At 40.4% G+C, this 25,964-nt stretch overlaps 2 protein-coding genes across 9 annotated transcripts in view; one reads left to right on the top strand and one right to left on the bottom strand.

Annotated features, from left to right (window-relative positions):
* Window positions 1-1,892: 1,892 nt before the first annotated feature.
* On the top strand, window positions 1,893-10,459 carry ZBTB33 (zinc finger and BTB domain containing 33). Of its 2 annotated transcripts, none has more exons than XM_036443548.2 (2): window positions 1,893-2,032; window positions 5,602-10,459. In XM_036443548.2, exon 2 carries the CDS (start codon window positions 5,604-5,606, stop codon window positions 7,617-7,619), a length of 2,016 nt encoding a protein of 671 aa, XP_036299441.1. In that variant the 5' UTR covers window positions 1,893-2,032; window positions 5,602-5,603; the 3' UTR covers window positions 7,620-10,459. The 2 variants fall into 2 exon arrangements, with proteins under 2 accessions (XP_036299441.1, XP_036299442.1); XM_036443549.2 differs by lacking the exon at window positions 1,893-2,032 and adding an exon at window positions 4,080-4,104.
* TMEM255A (transmembrane protein 255A) overlaps window positions 8,348-25,964 on the bottom strand; it is a 58,651-nt gene continuing 41,034 nt past the window's right edge. For 6 of the 7 annotated variants that reach the window (XM_036443558.2, XM_036443556.2, XM_036443559.2 and 3 more), the window contains 2 exons: window positions 21,420-21,563; window positions 8,348-13,312 (listed from right to left, as the gene is read on the bottom strand). In XM_036443558.2, coding sequence (XP_036299451.1) covers window positions 13,154-13,312; window positions 21,420-21,563 — 303 coding nt within the window. In that variant the 3' untranslated portion in view covers window positions 8,348-13,153. The remainder of the gene's footprint in view (window positions 13,313-21,419; window positions 21,564-25,964) is intronic. The other variant, XM_036443557.2, reaches the window with a different exon arrangement.

Raw genomic sequence — 25,964 nt, 5'->3', positions numbered from 1 at the left:
GAAGCAGATGCAATACTATCCTATACATATTTTTTAAAAGAAAATTATACCCTTGAGTCCTTTCATTGTCAAAGAAAAAACAAACAAACAAACTACTATTTTGGTTCCTTAGTTGAATATGATCGTTAACCAACCTAAAGGGAAATATTTTATTCTCCAAACACCAATCCTGTTGCTTCCTTCATCATGGTACTCAGTTGGAAGTGTATTATGAGAGGATTTAAAAAAAAAAATTACCACAACTATCCGTAGCTGGTTTGGCTCAGTGGATAGAGCATCAGCCTGTGGACTGAAGCGTCCCCCTGGTTTCAATTCCAGTCAAGGACATGGATCTTGGTTGCAGGCTCCTCTCTGGCCCAGGGCCCTGAGTGAGGAGTGTGTAGGAGGCAACCAATTGATGTATCTCTCTCACATCAATGTTTTTCTCTGCCTCTCCCCCTCCCACTCTCTCTAAAAACCAATGAAAAAACATCCTTGGGTGAGGATTAAAAATATTTACCACAACTCATTTATTCATTCATTAAACAATTACTGAACACCTACTATGCAACTGACACTAAAGCCCTCTGAGGAGGAAATGCTATGTAAATAAAAATAATAAATTAATAATGCAAGTGTTATTATTATTTATCATTCAAGGTACAGCTCAAATGTTAGCATTCAATATGCTATTCCCTTCTCTGTGTTCTATACCTTGTACAAACACTTTGGTCCATGTTCAGTGTCTATTACTGAGCTCTTTCAAAAGATAGAGATTTGGCTTATTCATGTTTGTATTCCACAGAACCTAGCGTAAGATTTGGTACAGATAAAACAAAGTAAATGACAGCTGAAATAAAGGAATTACAAGTACTGCATCATTTAGTAGTCAATTAAGAAGCTAGTACTTTTAAAAAATATATTTTTTATTGATTTTTTTACAGAGAGGAAGAGAGAGGGATAGAGAGATAGAAACATCCATGAGAGAGAAACATTGATCAGCTGCCTCCTGCATACCCCCTACTGGGGATGTGCGCACAACCAATATACATGCCCTTGACCTGAATCGAACCTGGGACCTTTCAGTCTGCAGGCAGATGCTCTATCCACTGAGCCAAACAATCGGCTTGTCCAGACACTAGGTTTACTTAAGAATAGTTACTGTAGCCAAAACCGGTTTGGCTCAGTGGATAGAGCATCGGTCTGCGGACTGAAAGTTCCCAGGTTTGATTCAGGTCAAGGGCATGCACATTGGCTGTGAGCACATCCCCGGTGGGGGGGTGTGCAGGAGGCAGCTGGTTGATGTTTCTCTCTCATCGATGTTTCTGGCTCTCTATCCCTCCCCTTTCCTCTCTGTAAAAAATCAATAAAATATATATATTTTTAAAAAGAATAGTTACTGTAATGTAGTTATTATCCTACAACTTGAATTATCATAAGTTGATGAAATCTATTTGATTTCATTTATTCAGATTATATTTCACGGTGGTTTATTATCTAAGAAACAGGCTAATAGCGCCGTTCCAAACTTGCTGAAGAAATGAAACCCGGATAGCCTCTCAAAGTTTTTACGCCCTAGATGCTTAAACTGAATTTAGATGAAAGCGTCTAGCTTCCCTTGCATCCTCAAGGCTCCTCAAGACTACAATTACCCTAACTTTCTTTCCCTTTCCTTTTTCCCACCCTTTTGCCCTCCGGAAAGGGCCGAACCTTGCGAGGACTTCCCAGGCTTCCGCTGCTCGCTGACGGAAGGAGCCGAAGACAGGGAGAGGAACCCGAGCTACCCGCTTCGAGCCGGGGCCCTTCCGGAAAGACCCGAGTGCGTTCGGAGGTGGAACGCGCCTTCGGCTCCGCGCGGGGCCCTCTGTCGGCCGACGTGGGGCGGCGGTTGCTGCGGTGGCGGCGGGAGGCGGCAGCCGCGTCGACGTCGCCCAAGACTGGAGCGACGTTTAAAGAAGGAGCGGAATCGCCGCGGAGTCCGGCCTCTTGTTGTCGGAGGCCTCCCACCGTTCGGCGCGGCCTGAGGAGGAGAAGCGGCGACGCGGAAAAGCAGGTAAAGAGCCGGCCCGGCCCGGGAGCGGCTGGGGCCGCGCTGCTGCCTCCGTCCCGGCCGCGCCTGCGTCTGCTTCCTCCCCACTGGAACCAGGAAGCGGCCGAGTTGGAGGCTTCGCTCCCCCGGCCCTTTCTTTGTGTGGGCCCCGGAGTGAAGGAGGGGGCGACCGGAAAGGCCGCGGTGCGGTCCTCTTCGCCGTCAGGGGCCCGAGGGCTGCGGGTGCCGCGGGTAGGCCCGGGGCGTGGGAAGCCTTCCCCAGAGGCCCACTTGGCGTTTTCCTGGCCCCACCGCCTGCCTTTTTGTGCCTCTCTTTCTGCTCCTTGTCCGGACTTTGTTTCAGAGCCTTTCTGCCAGGCCATCCTTCCCTTCGGTCCCCTTCCCAGGGCAACAATGCTGTCGGCTCGGCCTTATCCCCTCCCAGCGCCCCCACCCTCCTCTTCGCCACCTTCTACTTTCCCCAGCTGGCCTTATGCCCCCCGCTTTCACTGCTGATCCTATCTCTGTCTGTATTTGTGAGACGCTGCCCTTTTGCGTGGAAGGGGGTTAAAAACCTTGGTTGCAGCCAGCTGGGTGCAAATGGAGAAGGGGGGGGGGGAGGTGGAGGAAGGAAGATGGGGTTCAGCTGCTGTTGGGAGCCGCGTGTCAGTTTGTTTCACTCCCTTGCGGCAGATGTCGTTTCTCGCTTTTCCACCATCACTTGCCCTCCCCTCTCCCCCCACACCCCCGTTCCTAGGCCCACCCTAATGGGGTGGAGAGGAAACCTAAACAAAATGAAACCAAGTCCCAGTGTCATTGGGACATGCCCACTTCACGCATTCCTCCATTGGAAAAAAAATTTTGTAAATGACAAAAATTGTGGGACCCTATTTAGAAAACCCATCTATCCAGTGAAAAGTGACTTTTTCCCCCCCGAAATCCCCATATTTCTGCAGCCCTTGTTGCTGGCTGGCGTTGTCCAAAGGTCACCCTTTCTGATGAATGCCTAACCTGGAATTCCTTGGTACTGTTAACAAGCAATGCCTTGTTACTGATGATGATTTAAGTCCTTGATCTCTAGACTCTTCACTGTTTTAAAGCTATAATTTTGAAATATTGAGAAGATATTTGAGATGTCTCTGTCTTCCATGTGTCCAGGGTGTCCCAAAAAATGTATACACATTTTAACAGCTGCTAGCTATTTTGGTAATTCTAAAGGGAAAAAATATTAGAAATCAAAGTATTTCTTTACCAAAAGTACTTATCAGCTAATCTATACTAATAAAAGGATAATATGCTAATTAGACCGGGAGACCTTCTGGATGTCCTTCCAATCAAAGCTATTTTCGTGGGGCCAAGGCAGAGGTGGTTAGGGGCAATCAAGCCAGGAGGGGAGGGCAGTTGGGGTGATCAGGCTGGCAGGGGGATGGGGGGGAGTAATTGGGGGTGAGCAGGCCAGCAAGGTGGGCAGTTGGAGGTGATCAGCCTGGCAAGGGGGGGAAGTTGGGAGCAAGCAGGCTGGCAGGCAAAGTGATTAGGGGCGATCAGGCTGGCAGGCAAGTGAGTGGTTAGGAGCCAGCGGTCCTGGATTGCAAGAGATGTCCGACGGCCAGATGGACATTCTTGGAGGGGTCCCAGATTGGAGAGGGTGCAGGCTGGACTGAGGGACACCCCCATGCACGAATTTCGTGCAACGGGCCTCTAGTTTATATGTATTTATACTAAAGGCCCCATGCATGAAATTCATATAAGAGTAGGCCTTCCTTCCCTCCAGCTGCCCTCTGGCACTCGGGTCCTAGGCTTCCCTCATAGCCCTGGCTTCATCCGGAAGGTTGTTTGGAAGGACATCCAATCTAATTAACATATTATGCTTTTATAGTTATAGTTACTTGAGGCCCAATTCATGAGATTGGGTGAGGGGAGCCCCTCAGCCCTGCCTGCATCCTCTTTTAGTCCAGGAGCCCTTGAGGGATGTCTGACTGACGCGGAGGTGGGAGAGGCTCCTGCCACCACTGCTTTGCTTGCCAGCCTTGAGTCCGCTTCTGGCTGAGCGGCGCTCCCCCTGTGGGAGTGTATTGAGCATCTTCCCTCTGGTGGTCAGTGCGCGTCATAGCGACTGGTCATTCCCCTGTTCGGTCAGTTTGCATATTAGCCTTTTATTATAGGATTCGGGTTGGTGGGGAGGAGGGGGCAGGGCTTCAGGAGGTTGGCCAGCCCAGCCCCCAATCATGGGGGGGCGATTGGGGGTGGGGTTGGCTTTGGGGAGGGGCCACAGAGGTTGGCGGTCTGGAGGTTTGAGCTGGTTGGCCAGCCACAGTCTACATCATAGCGACCGGTCATTCTGGTCATTCTGGCTTTTATATATATATATATATATATAAATTTTATTATATAGGATAGGATAGGGTGTCCCCGAAATATGTATATATAATTTAACAGCTGATAGCTCAATTTTGAAAATGAAATGTATTTTAATAAACATTGCCTTTATAATAATTCAAATTGTGCAAATACATTTTGGGGGGACATCCTATGTATTTTAACAACTCATGATCTTCGTGACTGAGAATATCTATTAAGATCTGCAAAAATATTTTTCACTGATGCGATTTACTGACATCCCCCCATATTTTCTTGAGCAGTATCTGCACTGTTCCAATAAGCTTATTTTCATTTTCACTGACTCATTTGATGTGAGAATGCTCTCATACCAATGCACATAGTTCTTTACTAACAAAATGTTTTTGTGCAAATAGGCATTAAGAAATGGTAAACTTTTCCTTTATCTTACTTTTTATAGTAGCATCTGTTGATTTCATTTGGCACTCTTTAACATTCCACCTCTGGAGATTGTAAGAGAGGTGAAGAGGAGGAAAAGAAAGGGAATGAAAGAAAGGATAAGAAAGGTATTTACTGGTTTATCCTGATGAGGCATCACAACTTAAATAAGAATAGAAGAATAATGGGATGTTTAGAGGTAATAGTTGTCAGTGCTTGTAAATGCTGATTTAGTCATTGGCTGCAGAGAGTAGTTTTTGAATATGTTCTTAAAGATAAGTTAAAATTTAGGAAGAGTATATATTGCAGACTCAGTTTTGTATACACCAAGTGTATCAAATTTGTGGCCTGCAGGCCGCAGGCTTTTCTGACATTTAAATCATTCATTTACAGGTGAAATAATTTTTATGTGTTTATAATGAAGATTTTTCTTTAAAAAGTTTTAAGACAGCTAAATATTAATTCTTAACTCTTCTTGAGAAAACAAAATTGGAACTAAGAAAATTAATTCTAATATTTAAAAATTGCCTAGTGGTCTTGCATGTATTTGAGATGCAAAGGAAGATTACTATTCACATCTGTAGATCAGTTTAAAACTTGCTTGTCTCTTCTCAGGGGGAAGTCATGAGATTTGACACACGGTCCAAAACCCAACCCATATGAACAATTTATATAAAAGCCATAAAGTTATGCCAAACTTCGGTTAAAACTTGAGCAAATTATTTAACGATGCTGTAGCTAAAATTCTGAATGGTAAAATACTTCTGCTTTTCTTTCCTAATCTTTCATCCCTTCCTTCTCCCTTTCTCTAATAGGCATGGAGAGTAGAAAACTGATTTCTGCTACAGACATTCAATACTCTGGCAGCCTGCTGAACTCCTTGAATGAGCAACGTGGCCATGGACTCTTCTGTGATGTCACCGTTATTGTGGAAGACCGAAAATTCCGGGCCCACAGGAATATTCTTTCAGCTTCTAGTACTTACTTCCATCAGCTCTTCTCAGTTGCTGGGCAAGTTGTTGAACTAAGCTTTATAAGAGCAGAGATCTTTGCAGAAATTCTCAACTATATCTATAGTTCTAAAATTGTTCGCGTTAGATCAGATTTACTTGATGAGCTAATTAAATCAGGGCAGTTGTTAGGAGTTAAGTTTATAGCAGAGCTTGGTGTCCCATTGTCACAGGTGAAAAGCATCTCACGTACAGCTCAGGATGGTAATTCAGAAACCTTACCTCCTGGTTCTGGTGACAAGAACCTTGAAGCACAAAAATCAAAAGACGAAACCCAAGATAATGGGGCAACCATAATGCCTATTATAACAGAGTCTTTTTCCTTATCTGCTGAAGATTATGAGACAAAAAAGATTATTGTTACTGATTCAGATGATGATGATGACGACGTTATTTTCTGCTCTGAGATTCTGCCTGCAAAGGAGACTTTGCCAAGTACCAGTGCAGTGGCACAGGCCCAGCCTAATCCAGGCCCTGTTGCTATTTCAGATGTTGCACCTTGTGCTAGCAGTAACTCCCCCCCTATAACAGAAAACACACCTCCTCAGAAACTTCCTACTCCTGTGAATCAGGCAACTCTGAGCCAAACACAAGGAAGTGAAAAAGTGCTGGTATCTTCCGCCCAGACACATCTGACTCCTAACATCATTTTGTTAAATCAGGCACCACATACTACGCCACCAAATGTCAGTCCTTCACTTCCAAATCATATGTCTCCTTCAATCAATGTACTTGTGCCGAATCAGCAGACAAACAGTACTGCTTTGAAAGGAAACAAGGCCAATGACGAGGAGGAGGAGGAAATTATAGATGATGATGACGACACTATTAGCTCCAGTCCAGATTCAGCTGTCAGTAATACATCTTTGGTCCCACAGGCTGATACTCCCAAAAATACCACTTTTGACGGATCACTGGTACAGAAGATGCAGATCCCTACACTTCTGCAAGAGCCACTTTCCAATTCTTTAAAAGTTTCAGATATAATTACTAGAAGCACTAATGATCCAGTTTTAGAATCAAAACATCTAATGGAGGGTCAGAAGATCATTACTTTAGACACAGCTACTGAAATTGAAGGCTTGTCAACTGGTTGCAAGGTTTATGCAAATATTGGTGAAGATACTTATGACATAGTGATCCCTGTCAAAGATGACCCCGATGAAGGGGAGGCCAGACTTGAGAATGAGATACCAAAAACAATTAGCAGTGAGCCAGCAAACAAACGTATGAAAGTAAAACATGATGATCACTATGAGTTAATAGTAGATGGAAGGGTCTATTATATCTGTATTGTGTGCAAAAGGTCATATGTCTGTCTGACAAGCTTGCGGAGACATTTTAACATTCATTCTTGGGAAAAGAAGTATCCTTGCCATTACTGTGAGAAGGTATTTCCTCTTGCAGAATATCGCACAAAGCATGAAATTCATCACACCGGGGAGCGAAGATATCAGTGCTTGGCTTGTGGTAAATCTTTCATCAACTATCAATTTATGTCTTCACACATAAAGTCAGTTCATAGTCAAGATCCTTCTGGAGACTCAAAGCTTTATCGTTTACATCCATGCAGGTCTTTACAGATCAGACAATATGCATACCTCTCGGATAGGTCAGGCGCTGTGCCTGTAATGAAGGATGATGGAATTGGGTATAAGGTTGATGCTGGGAAAGAACCTCCAGTAGGGACCACATCCGCTCCTCAGACCAAGCCAATGACCTGGGAAGATATTTTTATTCAGCAGGAAAATGATTCAATTTTTAAACAGAATGTAACGGATGGCAGTACTGAGTTTGAATTTATAATACCAGAATCTTATTGAACTCCTTTGAAATATCAAAGTTTTGGTTTGGCTTTCAGAAGACCTATAAAACAAATTAAGAAATTTTATGTGACATGTCATCTGAAGGTAGTTTAGTTGAATTATCTGTTGGTAATTTCTAGAAGCAAATTATTCTGAAGGTTTGTAGAGATTGAGAACTCCCAACCCCCAAGTATCTGTTTATATAGTTAGCTATCAGCTCACTTAAAGGGGGCAAAAAAAGCTTGGAGAGATAGTTTCCAGAATAGAATTTGATGCAGTCTGAATGTTTTTTTAAGATAACTGGAGTTATTAGCATACCCTAGTATATCTTAAACTTTCCCCTTCTATGTTAGCACTTTACTGCTCAATTCTCAATTTTCTTAATATTGAGACTATAAATGTGTGTTGTGTTTTGTATATGGCATAAAAAGTAAACAAGAACTTCTGAAGTTGTTCTGGAAATTTTTTAAACAATGTTCCGCGTGGTTGTGTGTTCTGCTAGTCCAAATGGATAGCAACCTCCTGCCTCCTTCCATGAAAATGGCCATGCAGTCAAGTCTCATCTGAAGAATTAATTTTAGCCAATTAGATTTAAATCTTACTTTTATTGTCATAGTGTGGAAAAGACTTTGGTGGCTGGGACTATTGTATATATACCTTTGCTATGTGGTCTCTGTGGTTAAAAAAAAAATACTGATCTCTAATGCAGACAGGAGGCGATGAAAAGTTCTGTTGCATTATTTTTGAATATTTACTCTTTCGTGTTAGAGGCAGAGTAGAAGTGATTGGAGATTGCCTTTTTGCTCATTATGGTTAAAAATAGTCCCATGAAAAATTTTCAAATTTTGAATATGTAAGCCACCAAAATAAATCTTTAATTCTATATAAATCTTTATACATGATAGGTTCCAGAAATGAGACTCCTACATATTTTGGGTAGGAGGCTACTGGCATATATTTTTCAATGTTCATATTTCTTAGAATCTCTAATAGGAATTTTTCATTTGAAATAACTGAATCAGTGATCTAGTACTTTCTTATCAGCAGGACCTTTTAGGTTTTTACCCTTTCGCAAATAAGTTCCATTCCATCTGCAAATTGCTGCAATGTTATAGCAATCAAACTATATATGGAATGTAAAATAAGCTTGTTGATCCCCCTTTATCTTGAGACCAGTAAATACCACCTTTCTTCCTTTTTAAATGACACATATTTAAACATTTAGAAAATAAAGTAAAAACTTATTGAAGTGCTAGAACTAAAAGGAAGCAGGTTGGAAAATATAGCCTAGCATTTATAACAAGATTAACTTGTTGAACTTCTTCTGTAAATGACTTTGCAAAGAAAAAAATTTAATAGATACTGAAAAAGATTGTTGTGCATAGTTATTAGTCATGTGTAACTTTGCTTAAGTATTTCTTAATTCAACATATTTTCTTTCTCCTTAATGTATTTTTTAAAATAGTCTATTTCTTGACTTCAAACTTAAAGCTTTAATTGTAATTTCTCATGTATACATCATTCTTCTGATGGTAAACTAGATTTAAAGATAATGGTTTCAGTGTTTCTAAAGTTGGTAGCTGAGGGTATCAGGCATCAGTATTTGCAATAATACAAGGAGAAAGAAAAAGTAATCTGTTGCTTACTGAGGCTTAGAATCACGTACATCTGTTTTCCGTTCTTTGAGTCTATACTGTCAAAAACCATTTTGTAAACTAATCCTTGGAAAATTTTAAATTACCTTATAACTCAAGACTCGGCAATCTCCGGATTCACAATATCTACTTCCTTTCTGTGTAGATGTTGATAGCATTGCTCTTTGGCTATAGGTGCATTCTGAAATATTTCACCAGTTAGACATAATTACTCTACAAGTATGAGTGATACTGATGCCAGCAGGGCTTCCAGACTTTTTAGACTTAAGTGCTAGATAAATTAGTTTGTCATCGTAACACTTGGTATTTTCTACAGGCTATTATGTCAGACCAAGAATTCTATAATGGAACACTATCCATTCTGAGTTATATGGATATTATTTTTTGCTTCTGCTGTGCTTTATGTAAATTCTTTGTCTGAGATTTAAACTGTGCCTACTGAAGGTAACTTCCAGAGTTTGGGGGGGAGGAGGAAAACCGGAAAATTAAATTGTATTTTTGCCAGAAGACTCTTTCTTGCATGTATATCAGAGTCTTCAGTTTTTCTAGAAATTTATTTGAAGTTTGGAATTCATGTGGAATATTCTAGTAAAGGGTTTACACCCTTTACTCCCAGTATTTATTAGGTTGGAAATCTGCAGCAAGACATTATATAATACTTCCTGTGGGTTTTCTTATTTTATACTTAGTTTTCTGGCTATTGAACTTCACTTTTTCTTTCAAGTTGGCCTCAAATTTGGTTATGGGATAAATTACCCATAAATATTCTAGAGAGGAACTATTCGAAATATCAATTTGTTAAGATGGCAGAAAGTGAAACTGTTCAAACTAAGCAAAGATGTTTAAATGATCATTATAATTTTGGTGGTAATTATTCCCCACATGCAACTACTATGAGGAATTAATGCTGCATTGTTTCCTATTATACAAAAAAAGATAAAGCAAATGGTAAAAATGTCACAAGGTATTTTGTATGGTCAAGGCATGCATATTCTAAAAAGTTAATTGCTATTCTACAGGATTGGCTTCCTCACCTCTGTCAATCATGTGAAAACTTGTCCATTTTCACCTAATGCTGTAATATTCATACTTGTACAATCTTCCCTTTCATGACTTTTAAGTTCTACATTTCAACTGTTACCTGATATTAGTTCGTAGAGATTCATATGGCAAAAATAAAATGTTTTGTGATTTTTGAGTGCATTTTTTTACAAGACTATCTTTCAGAAGTTATATAGACCTTTATATTCTGTTGTTCTCAATTTTTGTGTGTGTGTCAGGAGATTGGAGCTATATATCTAATGACAGCAAGACAGAATTCTTCATTAGGTTTTATATGTTGGTTATTTGCATGCCCATTGTATCTTGAACTCTAGTCAAAAGTGAGTCAGCTGCTGTCACTTTAGAGCAACAATTTGCAACCTTTTTCATCTCATGCCACACATAAACTAATTATTAAAATTCTGTGCCAATCTGACAAAAAATAGGTATATTTTGGCTCATTCACACTGGACAGGAAGTGTGTTAGCTGTTGTCAGTTTTTTTTATTTGACAATCTAAGGGAAAAGAGGTCAGTGTCCCTGACTAAATAGGTACTACGTGTTTTAAAAATTCTTGTGGCACATGGGTTGAAAATCACTTCTTTAGAACATTTGTGACACCCTTTGTAGATTCCATGAAGACATATGTAAGTGGATGAGGAGGAGGATAATTTTATTAATTTGAAACATCACAAAAGCAGTCAGGATTTCCAACATGGCAGTGATAAAGATTTTAAGCAGCATCCAGTTTATAGGTGCTGGGTTAATATTTTAATATTTCATGCCCAGTTCAATACTTTAAAGCAGAATTAGGAATAAAGCAGTAAAGATTACAAAATACAGTTAAGGTACATATTGGAAATACAAATTCCTTCATTACAGCAAATGTTTTGCAAAAGAGTAAAGCAGCAAATATTAATTTTTACGGTAACATGCACTTCATGTAATTTGATGTAATAAAAAAGAAACTGCTCAAATTAAGTGTTACAAAATCTGTTTTCAAGTTATTTTGTAAAGTAAGAAAAATACATAGAAATGAGTCATAGAATCTTAACACTTTAAGAAATGTGATAAATGTAGGATATAGTGTGTAATGATGCCTTTAAAAAATTAAATACTAAAGCAAAAGGTAAAGTGTAAATAGCAAAATATTTCATTGAATTACAAGTTGATACTTGTAAGTCAATTGGTTATTAGTTCCTTTTTGAAATCCAATAGAATTTTAACATGCTCAGAACTATGGAAAATAATAGTAATTTTATATAACAAAAGATTATAGTTTTTCAGATTTCAAATCTGGATGAGACTTCATGGTGCTGAAAATTAAACTGAATGTCTTGCAAACATTTACTGTGAACAGTGAGTGCACTTGTTGTGCCTTGATAATTCTTGATGGCTGGGTGTCTGCAAGGTAGATGGGAGCACCAGCGTTTGCCTGCTACCTGTAGTCCATCAAGTCAGGAGGTAGCTAAATTGGCTGGAAAAATTTCCAGTATGTGTTCTGTTTGCAGAACTGTCTAATTAGGTACCCTCCTATAGCCCTGGTGTTTTTACATGATACAAGTCTAGGGTTATCAATCTTTTTAAAAATCAATCCTCAGGTTAACATAAGATTGCAATGAAAGTGTTCGCTTTGAAGTGAAGGCATGAGTGCCAAAGTGTTAAATCCATCAGGTTGGTGGTTTAAAGCTATGCCTAATTAAAAGAACTGTACAAATACCTACCACAATGTGCCAGATGGATTTTTAATCTACAATAACACAATAATTTGTCAAATTGGCTACATTTGAGGTTTTGCAGATTTAAAGCGGCATTGTAAAACTTTCATAATCTTTAACACTGTCATAATTGGTCTCAACAGAAACGGGACCAATAAGAGCAATAGCATTAAAACATGATCTTTTTGGGGTAGGGTGCAGGATACGTGCGGTTTGCTAGGGTTGAAGCACAATATTTGAAGATTAAATAGTCACAAAGATTAGTAACAATTCATGTTGCGACCCAAGAACCTAATCTAGCATTTTAATTCTGAATTTAACCATAAGATTTATATCTGTAGCAAATGTATTTTGTGATACTACAACACGTAGTAGAACCACTGTCTCCTAAATTATCAGATATATAACATATCTCCTTAAAATATCTCACGTTGCTCTCTGTGTATTTCAGTGCTTCTAGAACAATCAACCCTGTATCCCACTACTTGAATGGATATTGCACTTTTCCCTTTGGGAGGTACCAAGAACAAAAGCTGAGCTGAATGATCACGACAGCCATTTTTACAATACTCATAGAGAAGGAAAAGATATGGGCAGCTTTTTACAACATCCAGACACAAGTAAACTAAATCCTGGTCAGAACTCTCCGTAAAGGAACTACTGTGTAGCCCCATCATCTGGGAAATTTTCCTTAGGAACTGACTTTAGTAGTAGGGAAAGATAGGGTCTATAAGCCAGGTACTTCAACCGAGGTACTAGGGTAGCAATCTACCAAGGGCTTGAGGACAAAACTCCATTTACACAAAATGAAACAGATGACAACCACACTTTAGCTGAACACAGGAAGAGCCATAGGGTATTACAGGTCCAAACATGACAAGCTTCTTGCTGGGCTGGCTTCCCAGCCTTGCTTAGAGCATGTGCACTGTTCTTCACGGAAGTCCTGGGTTCAGCCTAGCCACTCCTGTTCGGCACTGATAACAAATAAGCTTCATTCCTATCTTTCCCTAGCCTGGTAGGCTGTTTGTAAAACTTGAAACTATGCATAAGAATCACACTTGAAATTGTGTACCCTATACACTTCCACTAAAGCAGAAATACAAAAGCCACAATAATCCCAATGGCCAGCAGACATTCCTCTAGGGGCTGTAAGGTGGTGGCTTTTCAAAGGGCGGGTAGTAGGGTGGAGAGTAACGGGGTGGTGCACTGGAGGACCACATGTAGCTGGGTGAAGGAGAGGCAGACTGGGGCTCATCAGAAAGTCCAGAGGGAGGCGAGGGTGGAAAGATGCCAGAATGCTGTGTAATGAAAATAAAACACCATCAGTTTGGGCAGTTTGCTTTAAGTCCCCATTGTCAGTTATTTTAAAATGAAATATAGACCAAATTTGTTTCTGTTTGGGACAACAAAGAGCTAAAACCACAAAGTTAATGAGAGGCATGAAGCTGGGCTGGTCTCACTTTCTCTTGGTCACTCAAGCTGTGAAGCTCCTGCAGAGATATCTTGGACTGCTCCTATCCCTCCCGTTGAACCACTTTTCCATGTTTATAACTCAAGCCTTCAATATCTCTCTCTGAGCTATGGCAATAGCCTCCCAACTAGTCTTTAAAAAGGTAGTTTGGGCCTTAAGAACATTTGATGTTAAGTCACATACATGGGGAAATCTTTGCTACAAGAATATATCACAAAGCCCATCTCATAAAACAGCAAAAAGTAAGGCCAGAGAGGTTAAATGGCTTCCTTGGATCTGTAGTCTTTTTTTTTTTTTTTTAATCCTCACCCACGGATATGTTTTATTGATTTTCAGAGAAAAAAGAAGGGAGAGCGAGAAACTCTGATATGAGAGAAACATCATCAGTTGCCTCCCATATGCACCCTGACCAAGGATCAAACCCGCAACTCAAGTATGTGCCCTGACTGGGAATTGAACCCATAACCTTTTGGTGTATGGGATAATGCTTAAACCAACTGAGCCACCTGGCCAGGGCTGGATCTGGAGTCCTAAGCTAAGTCCAATAATTTCAGTTTCATCTTAACTGTGCCTCCCTGCACGCCCCCAATAACAGGGTAGGTGGGAGAGAAAAGAACAGAGGCATGAATAAGAGGATGGAGCAATATGTCAAGTTGCAGAGACACTGAGGATTCCATTTTACTTTGTGTTGTCTGACTGGTGGTCTTTGAAAAAGGAGATTTGGATTTAAGAAATACCAAATGTATTGGCATGGTAGGCATCATTTGCCCCTTCTCTTTCCCTGGATCCTAATGATTTTCCTGCTCTAAAAGAGTTGGCCTGTTTTGTTCATTGCTATATCCCCCAGAGCTGGGCAAGTAGTAGGTACTCAATAAATATTGAATGGGTGACTATAATGTCAGGAGTATATAAGATGAACTTGGTATTTTTTTTTTAAAAAAGTGATATCTATTGCCGAAATCGGTTTGGCTCAGTGAATAGAGCGTCGGTCTGCGGACTGAAAGGTCCCAGGTTCGATTCTGGTCAGGGGCATGTACATTGGTTGTGGGCACATCCCCGGTAGGGGGTGTGCAAGAGGCAGCTGGTCGGTGTTTCTCTCTCATCAACGTTTCTAGCTCTCTATCTCTCTCCCTTCCTCTCTGTAAAAAATCAATAAAAATATATTTTAAAAAAAGAATTAAAAAATAAGTAAATAAAAATGATATCTATTTTCAAAGAATGCAGTCACATCTCATGGGGATCATTGCCTTGCTCCAATGGTGGAGCATGGCTGAGACCTAAAGGCTAGAGGAGGCTAGAGGGATGACAAGAGACAAGAAGTTAGTTTTAGGCTCTCCAGAAGAGCAAACATAAGCCAACAAACAGGGCTGGAGAATGGTCTCCACTCTAGGAGGACTCATTATGCTTAAAAAACAAAACAAAAAATACTTAGACCAAAATTTCTTAAGAGTTCAAGTACTGTTTGAAGAGGTCACACCTCTACTTTGTTCTGCTGGTCAGACTCTGAGTAGATCATGTCTTTTTTCCAGGCCTGGAACAATCTAGAGTCAGCCTAAGACCAGTTGGCTGATTCTCCTCATCCCCAGTCCTGACCACTGCCCAGGTTTCTAGGCTTTACTTGAGACACTGAAATATCTGTCCCTTACACTTGTTAGGATTGAGAAGAGACTATAGCTGCAATCTTCCCCCTTCCTCTCCCACCCCACCCATTACCAGTATTTCATCTTGAATGAAGGAATGACAGGTTCATACAACCTGCAAAGCTATTCAAAGCAAAACAACTTGAGGCAGTGGACTCAAGTCAGATTCCTTTCTAAAATCTCCATTTTTTCCTACCTCCAAAAGAATGTGTGTCAGTATGGTAAATTACCTAGTCTTCTACTCTGTGTCCCAGAACTCTTTCTCCTTCTCTCCCTCCTTCCTCTTCTGCTGCTTTCTTCAACTGATAACACTGTCCTCTTAACCAGAGAGGAGAGCAAAACCCCACCAGGGACCAAATTTCTGCTGGGGCTGTGGTACTACTCTGCCCTTTGGATTCAGCTCTAGGATGGGTAGAGTCAGGAGGCCATTTCCATGTGTTCCCAGCCACAAAAGGGAAGGACACATTTCTGACAGTGGAGCTAAAGGCAGTTCTGTCCTGAGAGGCATTTAAAAGCTTCTGTGGGCAGCAACTACTGTGGGTGGCAGTTGTACACTTTGATAATAAAAGGGGGTGGTACAACAGTCTTTGGTTTTCACTTCCGAGTTTCATGTTTGGGAAGTATTGGGTGGGTGAGAGGTGGAATGATTCTCACTTCCTTTGAGGATGCTGGGAATCTTAAGGATAAAAGTGAAGGGCTCTTGGCAGAGCTACAGGGCTCATTGGCTGCAGTCCACACACCCTTGGGGTTTGAGTTGTTGGGTGTGGGGAGGAAGGGCCCACGGTACCAGTGCATAGTTTCCTAGCAACAGGCAGGCACCTTGGGAAAGATTTGGCTTTGTTGCAGCTGAAGAGCTGGCCTGGTGCATTTTGGTTCCTGCCTAAGAGTCGACTTTACTAGTGGGACAGGCAACTCAGAAGAACAGAGCTTTGAATCCTTGTACACCACAAAGCATGAAAACCATCTAAAAAACCTACTGCTAGGCCTAGTTGGCTAAAACTTCCTGAGCTGCTTCTTAGAGGCTGGGGTGGCTACAGGCTGATGACACTATAAGAGGACCACCATCTTTTCAGGACACACACAGCTGTCTTGCATCTTTGCCTGGCCCCTCTGCAGGATGGATGACCCATACTCTGCAAGACCAACCTGCATTTCTGTCACAGTTGGCTTATCTCTTCAGAAGTACTAGGAGGTAGTAACTCAGAAAATAGCCCTGGCACTGACCAGGTGATAAAGATTACCAGCAAGAGATGCTGTGTTCCCAGGGGAAAACCCAGAGTCTCCTGGTCTTTGCATTCTCCCTCTATTTCTGCCCCAGAAAGAAAAGCCAGGGGAGATTGAGAGAAGAGTAGCTAAAAGGAAGAGGATGGAAAAGAAGGAAGATGTCAGAAACCAGAGAAAAGAGGAGAATAAAGGAAAACCTTGGCAGGAGGAGGGAAATAAAGAGAAAAAGTTGAGTGGTGGCAGCAGCAACACCTTCTAAGGCTCTCAGCAACCTGTGCTATACACCGCCTCCCCCAGGAAAGTTAACCTTTCATTAAATGGGTCCAATTTATAATGGGTCATTTTTCACACCTAAGAGGAAATCTAGTGTGTACCCTCATGTGGTTAAAAAAAAAAGCATAAACAGAGGTGCTTACAGGTTTCATATGCTTAGACTTTTGTTTTAAGCTAAACTTGGCAATTCACCAAATGGACAGGAAACAGATCAGTCCATGGTTAGAATAAAGCAGGGGGACTTGCCCAGCAGCTAGCCTGGGAAGTATGGCTGGAATCCTTAAGTGGTTTACATAAAGCTACACTGGGTTGACTTTCCCGGGAGAGGTAGAAACTGATGCTTTTGACCTGACAGACTTTGGACTACTTGGCTGGAGCTGAAGGACAGGTAATGGGGAAACGAGGACAGGCAAAGGGCAAGAAAATTGAGTATAGGGGTGATGAGCAGGGAGGCAAAGGTAGTCTCAGTTTATCTCCTTCCTGCCTTGAGGGATGGGTATTTCATTAGAAACAAGGACACCTTGGAGCCCAATGTTTGAAAGAGTCCTGTTTCTCCAAGCTCAGCTCTCACAGAATCCTCAGGGTCAGCTGACCAGACCCAAGTGCCTGTTCATGTCTGTCCACAAGAAATGTTTCTCAAGCTTCCTAATTTGACAGATACCTAGTAAGGGCATGACTTAGAGGGGTTCAATCAAAACCCTATAAATCTCTTTTCTCTTCCTTCTATCAGCTTTGGGGTAAAAAGGAAGCAGAAGTCTTCAAACTTTAAGTCACCAGAATAGTCCTATTTGGAAATGAGCACAATGGAAAAGTCATCCAGAAGAAAGTCTAGAAAGATCAGTTTTCTTGATATGACTTGGGCCCTTTTATAATCCAAGAAGAGCACAGGGAGCTCTGGCTTTTTTGGGGGGTGGGGAGGTGAGGTCTGTGCTTCTGGTGGTTTTATTATAAGAGCTAGTGTACGTTTTGCTGACTGCTTTCTGTTTAATTTTTAAAAAATATATTTTATTGATTTTGTACAGAGAGGAAGGGAGAGAGAGAGTTAGAAACTCGATAAGAGAGAGTCATCGATCAGCTGTCTCTTGCACACCCCCTACTGGGGATATGCTCGCAACCAAGGTACATGCCCTTGACCGGAATTGAACCCGGGACCTTTCAGTCCCCAAGCCGACGCTCTATCCATTGAGCCAAACCGGTTTTGGTTAAAAATTTTTTTTTTTTTTTTTTAGAATTTATTAATTAGATGAGAAAGGGAGAGAGAGGGGGGGGGGCACTTGTGTGCTCTGACCTGGGATTGAACCCACAGCCTTGGCATATTGGGACGATGCTCTAACCAACTGAGCTACCATATCAGGGCCTGACTGATTTCTATTCATCTGAGAACATAAGCAGATGTTCCCCCATCCTTTCGGCTTTCTTGAGTGAAGACTGGTATTTCCTCCTATGAAACTATAAGGGAATGGAATTTAGTGAACACAAAAAAAGCTCAGCTCAAACACTAGAACAAAATACAATTTAAGTTCTAAAGGGAAGCAAATCACGTAACATACCCCTCATATCACCATCATACAACTATAAAGTCTCCAAAAAGGGAAATACAGAAGATAGCTGGAACCTAGGGAAAGAACTAGGAGAGGTGTGTGTCCCAGTAGCCCTACAGTGTTGAGCAATTGAATAATGTAATAAGGGACCCTTTATAAGAGTCATGATTAGGAAGCCCATAATTTAAACCAGTAGAAATATAAATATCCTAAAATTAACTGGGGGAAAGATCTGTGCTGTGTTCAAACGTATAGCTTTTCCAAAGAACCTCAAGCCAATCTCTCAAGTCAGACCTGGATACAAATCCTTGCTCTTTCACTTAGCATCTCTGTGAGGTAGTTACTTTCTCCAGGACTTAGTCATCTCATCTTTAAAATGGCAGTGACAATTGTATTTTCATCAAAGGACTAAGCAAGATGATATACCGTATTTTTCGGACCATAAGACGCACTTTTTCCCCCCCAGAAGTGGGGGGAAAAAGTCCCTGCGTCTTATGGTCCAAATATAGCCTACACATATACTTTAAAAAAAAAGTTTTTTTACTTGTCCGGCTCTGTGTGGTCTCTGTGTGCTTGCCCGGCTCTAAAATGGTTCTAAATGCTGCTGTTTACTTTACAGGGTTGATTACATGTGTTTATGACTGTGATGTTGGGTTTTAATGCACATAAAATATTTTAGGACACTATTTGTTTCAGAATCTTTTTTTCTTCATTTCCCTTCTCTAAAAACTGGTGCGTCTTATGGTCCGGAGCGTCTTATGGTCCGAAAAATACAGTATATAAAACACTTCTTAGCATAGTGCTTGATACATAGTAAGTGCTCGATGTACAGCAGCTGCTATTAAAAAGTAGAGTCCTCCTTAAATCCCTGGAGGCCCTGCTATGAGCCCATAGTGTAGGTCTGGGTGAGGTGGCTAGATTTGGATCCCTGCCCAGGCAGTGTTGCTCAGCGGATTGAGCATCATCCCATGGACCAAGAGGTCTCCAGGTGGATTCTCTGTCAGGGCACATGCCCAGGTTGTAGACACCATCCCCAGTAGGGGGCATGCAGGAGGCAATCTATCAATGTTCCTCTCTCATCAATGTTTCTATCTCTCCTCCCTCTCTATCTAAAAATCAATAAAAATATATTTAATAGATTTGAATCCCTTTGCTGTGTTAGATACCCTGTTTTTGGGTTTCCATAGCACTCTTGGTAATTGTCTATTTACTCTTTTGTCCCCACTGATGCCCCCTATCACTCTCTCAAGTCTAGAGACTGTCGCATTCATAATCAGTTTCTCTATCCACAGCTCTTAGCGCAGTGCCTGGCACAAGGGAACACAAAGTAAACATTAGCTGAACTGAAAACCAATAGCTTGAGTCACCACTGGCATTGTCAATCTTGCTTTCCCCCTGGAGTAGTATTTGAATAAGGAATGATAGAGAGAAAGATGGCTCCATACTCTAAGATAGTGCAGCAACCATCACTAGGGAGATCATTGTTCCTACTTAAGGGGCTCATTATAAAGTGAATATTCCTATAATCAATATGTTTTACTTTGATATAAAAAAGTGGAGATGGCCTCTTCATTGAATTCATGTGTTTCCCCTCTATCTCAGGATGGCTTTTTGTTACAGGGGCCGAAGAGAGTGATGACCCTCCTCGTGTTAGCTTCAACATCCTTGCATTCTCTTAAATTATTCATTTTTTTTGCCTGCATTACAACTGAAATTATCTATGCATTTTTAACATACCTGTGTTTTCCGGTTTACATAATCTATTTAGGTAATAAGTTCCCTGAATCACCTGTGAATATGTAGGTTTTAAAACAATTTCTAACGTTATGTTTTCCAAGTTTTAATGGACACCTCCTGATTCTAATATTGTATTTTATAACAGTGAACAAGTCCATGTTCACACTGTATGTACAGTTGTCCCATGATATCCATGGAGAATGGTCCCAAGACCCCCCCACAAATACCAAAATACCTGGATGCTCAAACCCTTATATAAAATGGCATAGGGCAATTTAGACATATCCGCAGATTCCTAATCGCAGATGGAAAATACTGTTCTCCAGCTGTGGTTGCTTGAATCTACAGATTCAAAAGCCTGAGATACAAGGGGCTGTGTCTTTATTGAAAAAATCCATGTATAAGTGGATCCGTGAAGTTCAAACCTGTGTTGTTCAAGGGTCAACAGTGTTACTATTGCAATGTGGAATCCTAGACCTCCCCAAACAGTATCTAAACCAAGCAAATATATGATTTATTCAACTATATGGGGTTTTCTAGTTTTAATTATTTTGTTAATCTAAACCTAAAATTAGGTTTCCCAAGGGTTTTGCATTTCTAAACTAGCTGTTTAACTGGAAGCACCCCAAACACTCTTGCTTTTATGTCCCCTTGGAGCATTTATGGGCTCTTAATCAACAGCAGTAAATTCATTATGAGCCTCCCTTCCTTCAAAGATATTGCCTTTGGTTCCCAAATTTTGAATTAACCAGATTTTAGTGCAATTCTACTTTTCTGTGGCCAAGTTTACCACCACTGAAAATGCCTAAAGGATCGTTTCATTTGTTTTTTCAAAGTACTCTGCACACAATGGATCCCTTTTAATTAAAAGCCTTTTTTGGTTCCATTTTTTTTCTGTGCTTAGTCTCAGCTCAAAAGGAAATAGGGAAAGTGCAAATTTGGTAACATTATTCCTGACCTATTTGATAATAGGACAACAAAGGAGAGGGGGGAGTTATAAAAATATTTTCTCTGTGTAGTTCTAATTATGAAGTCTGGAGAAAAAAGAAGGGATTATTACAGATTTGATTCAAACCCTTATGTGGCTCAGAATGTCTCTCTGACCCTTACGCTAAGGATCAGGATGAGGCCTCTTCCTGTAGCAGAGAAATAAAAAATGCCACTGGTGGACAGGGGTTCATGGTGAGGTACTAATGAGTATCATCTTCTCCTTGGGGTAGATCAAGGCAATTTGAGATACCTTGATCTTTCTCTCCTCTATTATTCCATCTCTGTTTCTTCTCCTCTTATGTCTTTCTCGCCCTTCCCATCTATCCTATCTTTGCATGTCTACATAGCCCTTATGGTAATCACTGGTATCCAAAGGCTGCTAAAAGCCATCAGGGACAGAGAGCCTGACTACCTCATATATATTAGGGAGGTTCTATGATTAAGGAGAGAACAAGAGAACATAAATGAGAGCAAAGGTAATGGAGAGGGTTTTTTTGTTTTTTTTTTGTTTTGTTTTCTCAAAACATACCTGAAAGTCATAAGCAGAATATGGTGGCAGGTGAGGAGGACTATGGTAGTAGGTATTGTAGGATGCCACTTGAGGACGAGCATAATAAGAAACAGTCGGATGGGCATTTTCAACAGAACAGTTCAATGCCGGGAGAGTTGGATTCTGTAGAAAACAACACATTAGAAACAGCATTAAAGTTCATCACTAGGAAAATGGTTAAATAAACAGTGGTACATCTATACTACAGAATACCATGCAGATATAACCATTATTGATAAACAGTTTAGTGACAGAAAACGTTGTCCAGGATATATTGTTAAATTAAAAAAAAAAATAAGCCACTGGCAAAACTATAGAGACAAAGATTAGTGGTTGCCAAGGGTTGAGGTTGGGGGGAGGGATTAGTAGGTGGAGCATAGAGGATTTTATGGGAGTAAAAATACTCTATATGATGTTACACTGATGAATATGTCATTATGCATTTATCTAACCCCTAGAATGTACAATACCAAGAGTGAATATATGGTAAACTATGGACTTTGGGTGATTATGATGAGTCGATATAGGTTCATCCTTGGTAACAATGTACCTTTCTGGTGGGGGATGTTGATAATAGGCTATGTATGTATGGGGGCATGGGGTATGTGGGAAATCTCTATCTTCCTCTCAGTTTTGTTGTAAGCCTAAAAGTGCTCAAAAAACAAGTCTTTAAAAAGGAAGCCACCACATCTAACAAATCACTACATGGAAATATGAAAATATCTGGGAGATACACAATGGACTGAGTCAGAATAAATTCTTTCCAAATAAATAAATAAATAAATAAATAAATAAATAAATAAGGAAGCCACCATGTTATATTAATATAGCATGATCCCACTTTATGTAAAAATAAAGACCTAAACAATTATATATGAATATATGTTGTAAATGAAATTACGTAATCTGGAAAGATTCACAACAAACTGTTAACTGTGGTTATATCTGGAAAGGGGAGTAGTAGTAGGTGTTAAATGAGGACTCTTCACTTTCTGTTATATAGCCAGAGTTTTTACAACTAATAAGAATATTTGTGTCATTTCTCTCAGCTTATTTTGAAAAATTCAAACCTATAGAAAAGTTAAAATTATTTATTTGTGATATTTTAAAAGAAAAAAAAATAAGACCCATAATACACAATGTCAAATATCTTGCTATGATAAAAATGTGATGGATCACAAAGGGATTTTAAGAGTTGTGAGGATTCTGGTAGATTCTAATCCTTCGAAGGAGCTCCCACATAGACATGAAGTGTATTTATTTCTCATCAGCTCTGCAGGCTGGAGGCAAAACCCTAGCAGTGAACAGAAACCAGGAATGACCAAGCAGAGTATACTGATTATTTTTTGCAAACAAAACAATGCAGAAAAAATTAAATACCATTTTAATATGGTGATATGTATAGGCCTTTAAATGTTAAGGCTAATCTTGTCCCGGATGGAAGTCCTGCTTCCAACAGGGCCAAAGCATTGATAAAGGAAGTCACCACTATTCATTAATTCCTAAAGAGGATTGTGATTTGTATCTTTTGAGTGCCATATGGGTAAAGGTGTGAGGCAAATATTTTTTCCATTTTCTATGTCATTGAAACCTCCATTTGTATGGATAATCAAGAGCTGTTTTCAAAATCAACGTGTCTTATTTCTGGTACACATGCTACATAATAAAAGGGTAATATGCAAATTGACCCAAAAGGTGGAATGACTGGTCGCTATGATGCACACTGACCACCAGGGGGCAGATGCTCAATGCAGGAGCTGCCCCTGGTGGTCAGTGTGCTCCCACAGCAGGAGCTCTGCTCAGCCACAAGCTGGACTGACCTCTCCTAGGTCCTCAGTAGCACTAAGATGTCCGACTATGGCTTAGGCCCACTTCCCCCATGGAGAGCGAGGTATTGGGCCTAAGCTGGCAGTCAGATATCCCCTGAGGGGTCTCGATCTGCAAGTGGGTGCAGGCTGGGCTGAGGTGACCCCCCCTCCCGAGTGCACAAATTTTTGTGCACTGGGCCTCTAGTATACTCTATATTAATAGAAAACAGAAGCTTACTCTCAAGTGATAAAAATGTGTGGGCAGGCTTTGGCAGTGGCACAGGCAACCATATTGAGGTGTTGGCAGGGGGAAACTCCCTCATAGCAAGTTTCAACACAGTTCTGCTGCTCTCTTCCTTGGTGTGGGTTACTGTTTACATTTCTAGGAGGCTTAAAGAGCTATAAACCTGTCATTATGATGCAGCTCACAGATAACCAGAGAAATGTTTGTTAGCCTCTCTCATTTGTGGGAGAGAGCTGAGATCTTGGATCCCAAGGGTTTGTTCACTTTACAGAACAAGAGTGCTCAGAAATGCCCCTACCTCTCCACCAGAAATGTAAGAAGAAATTTCATCCCTGAGGAAATCCCAGAAATCATATTCCCTAGGCATTCTGTCAATTAAAAAAACCACTCTCTATAATCAAAAGAGATATGACTAACCAAGGTGAATTAGGTAGTCATTATCCATCTTTATCAGAATACTTGGGTGCTAATGCTTTGGGTACAATAGCATGGTTTATCTAATATATCATAATAGATCAATGATTCATTGTGTACTTTCTCAGAACAACAAAATACTTCCAAATATCTTTGCCAACTATATAGCTAACATATGGCCAATTTTGATTCTTGATGTAGTAATTAATTAAACAAGTAATGCATTAATTATTTGTATTGAGTTAAAGAGGTTAGAAGATAAATAGTATTTTTATAACTTGGCATCCAATTAGAGTATTTCTACATTCAATGCTTTATCATTGTCATTACTTTGTTTTCATAGATTTCTTTTCCTAAAAATGAAAGGTCACCAATGACATCTCAATAATATCCACCAATAAACAAACAAACAAACAAACAAACACACCCTCTAGCTCTTGCAAAGTGAAACCAGTTCTTCTTTGCAAATAAATTAAGCCTAACCAGAGAGAAACAATCATGCAATATAAACTCTATAAGTTTTTTTGTGTGTGTGTTTACCAAGTCCAGGGGGCCAGGATAATCTTTGAAAAGAAGTTAACTATTATAGAGAAAGAAACACAAAAATATAAAAGGAAGATAGAATGAGCACTGAAACGCTATAGAGAGAAGAAAGTTAGGAGTAGAGGACAGATAGAGAAAATGGGCAGGGCAACAAGATAAGGTAAGGGGTTGAAGGAAGGTGGAGTGAAGAGTTGGGCAGGGAAGAAGCAAAAGAGATGGCCCCAAATAAATGGTTTGGTTATGTTTTAAAGCAATAATTCTGATTTTACAATAAATTTAAATATTTTTACAATAAATTTAAATATTTTTTCCATTTTCCATGTCATCAAAACCTTCTCCATTTGTATGGATAATCAAGAGCTGGGCACTGTCTCTGTGTGTGTATACAGGAGTGTGTGTATTTCTATTAAAATTTCTAGAGTTTGCTGAAACCAGTTTGGCTCAGTGGTAGAGCGTCGGTCTGCGGACTGAAAGGTCCCAGGTTCGATTCCGGTCAAGGGCATGTACCTTGGTTGCAGGCACATCCCCGGTAGGGGGTGTGCAAGAGGCAGCTGGTTGATGTTTCTCTCTCATCGACGTTTCTAGCTCTCTATCACTCTCTCCTACTCTCTGTAAAAAATCAATAAAATATATATTTTAAAAATTTCTAGAGTTTAAGCTATGAGACTCCCATTACTGATCAGTAGCTTTTTAAACTCCAGTGCAATAAAGGCTCCTAGGTAGCACAGAAAACATTGAAAGGAATCTAGTCTGGATAAAGCAGAGTCTGTTCTGAGACAATAATTGCAGACTTTGGAAAGATTGCCACTTTTATTCCTCCCCACTTTACTCCAAACCAGAGACAACCATTAGGAGAAAATGATAAGATATCACTTTTGAAAGATTCATTTCTAATCCTTATAGCTTTGGTCAGCAAATATTTTATCAAACATTTCTTTAAGATCCTTTTAACCAAATACCTCTGGTCAGGGAATGAAGTCCTCCTTTTTCCTTTCAAAATCCCACAATTCTGGAAATGGTGGCTCTTAGCTGATCCTGTTGAAGACTGCCAGCTCACAGCCCTTGGCTTCTATCCTTACTCCCTAGGGAATGGCTTTCATCAGCCAGCACCCCTGAGTCTCTGTGCGGACCTCAGGGCATTCCACTCAGAGGGAAGGTACATCATAAGTCTCTAGCCACATTTGGATGTAGGCTGTGGATTTTAGTTAGGTTTATTTGGTTGATGTTCCAGGATTTTATACATCATGTATAATTTTAATACAACGAGCTAAGTAATTCTTCCATGGTGGCCCCATCTCACTCTCCTATTAGTATTCTATCACCTTAGGAATCAAATATCTTGCCCCCTGATCTTTGCTTTCATCTTTTGTTTTCCTCACTGGTCCTTGCCTGAGTTCTTGGGCTTGATTGGCATTTGATATTGAACAAAATTTCCCTTGCTCTCCTCCTTTACTATTGAAGGAGCTCCCAACAGTTGTAAACAACTTGCTTTAATTTTTTTGAAATTAAAGCATC

The sequence above is a fragment of the Pipistrellus kuhlii genome, unplaced genomic scaffold (genome assembly GCF_014108245.1).
Source record: "Pipistrellus kuhlii isolate mPipKuh1 unplaced genomic scaffold, mPipKuh1.p scaffold_m20_p_19, whole genome shotgun sequence".
Taxonomy (NCBI): Eukaryota; Metazoa; Chordata; class Mammalia; order Chiroptera; family Vespertilionidae; genus Pipistrellus; species Pipistrellus kuhlii.
The sequence above is the reverse complement of the archived record's forward strand: the minus strand, read 5'-3'. Positions and strand labels throughout refer to the sequence as shown.

Excerpts from the sequence above, each read along its gene's own strand:
- ZBTB33 (XM_036443548.2), top strand. The coding sequence starts at position 5,604 with ATGGAGAGTAGAAAACTGATTTCTGCTACAGACATTCAATACTCTGGC.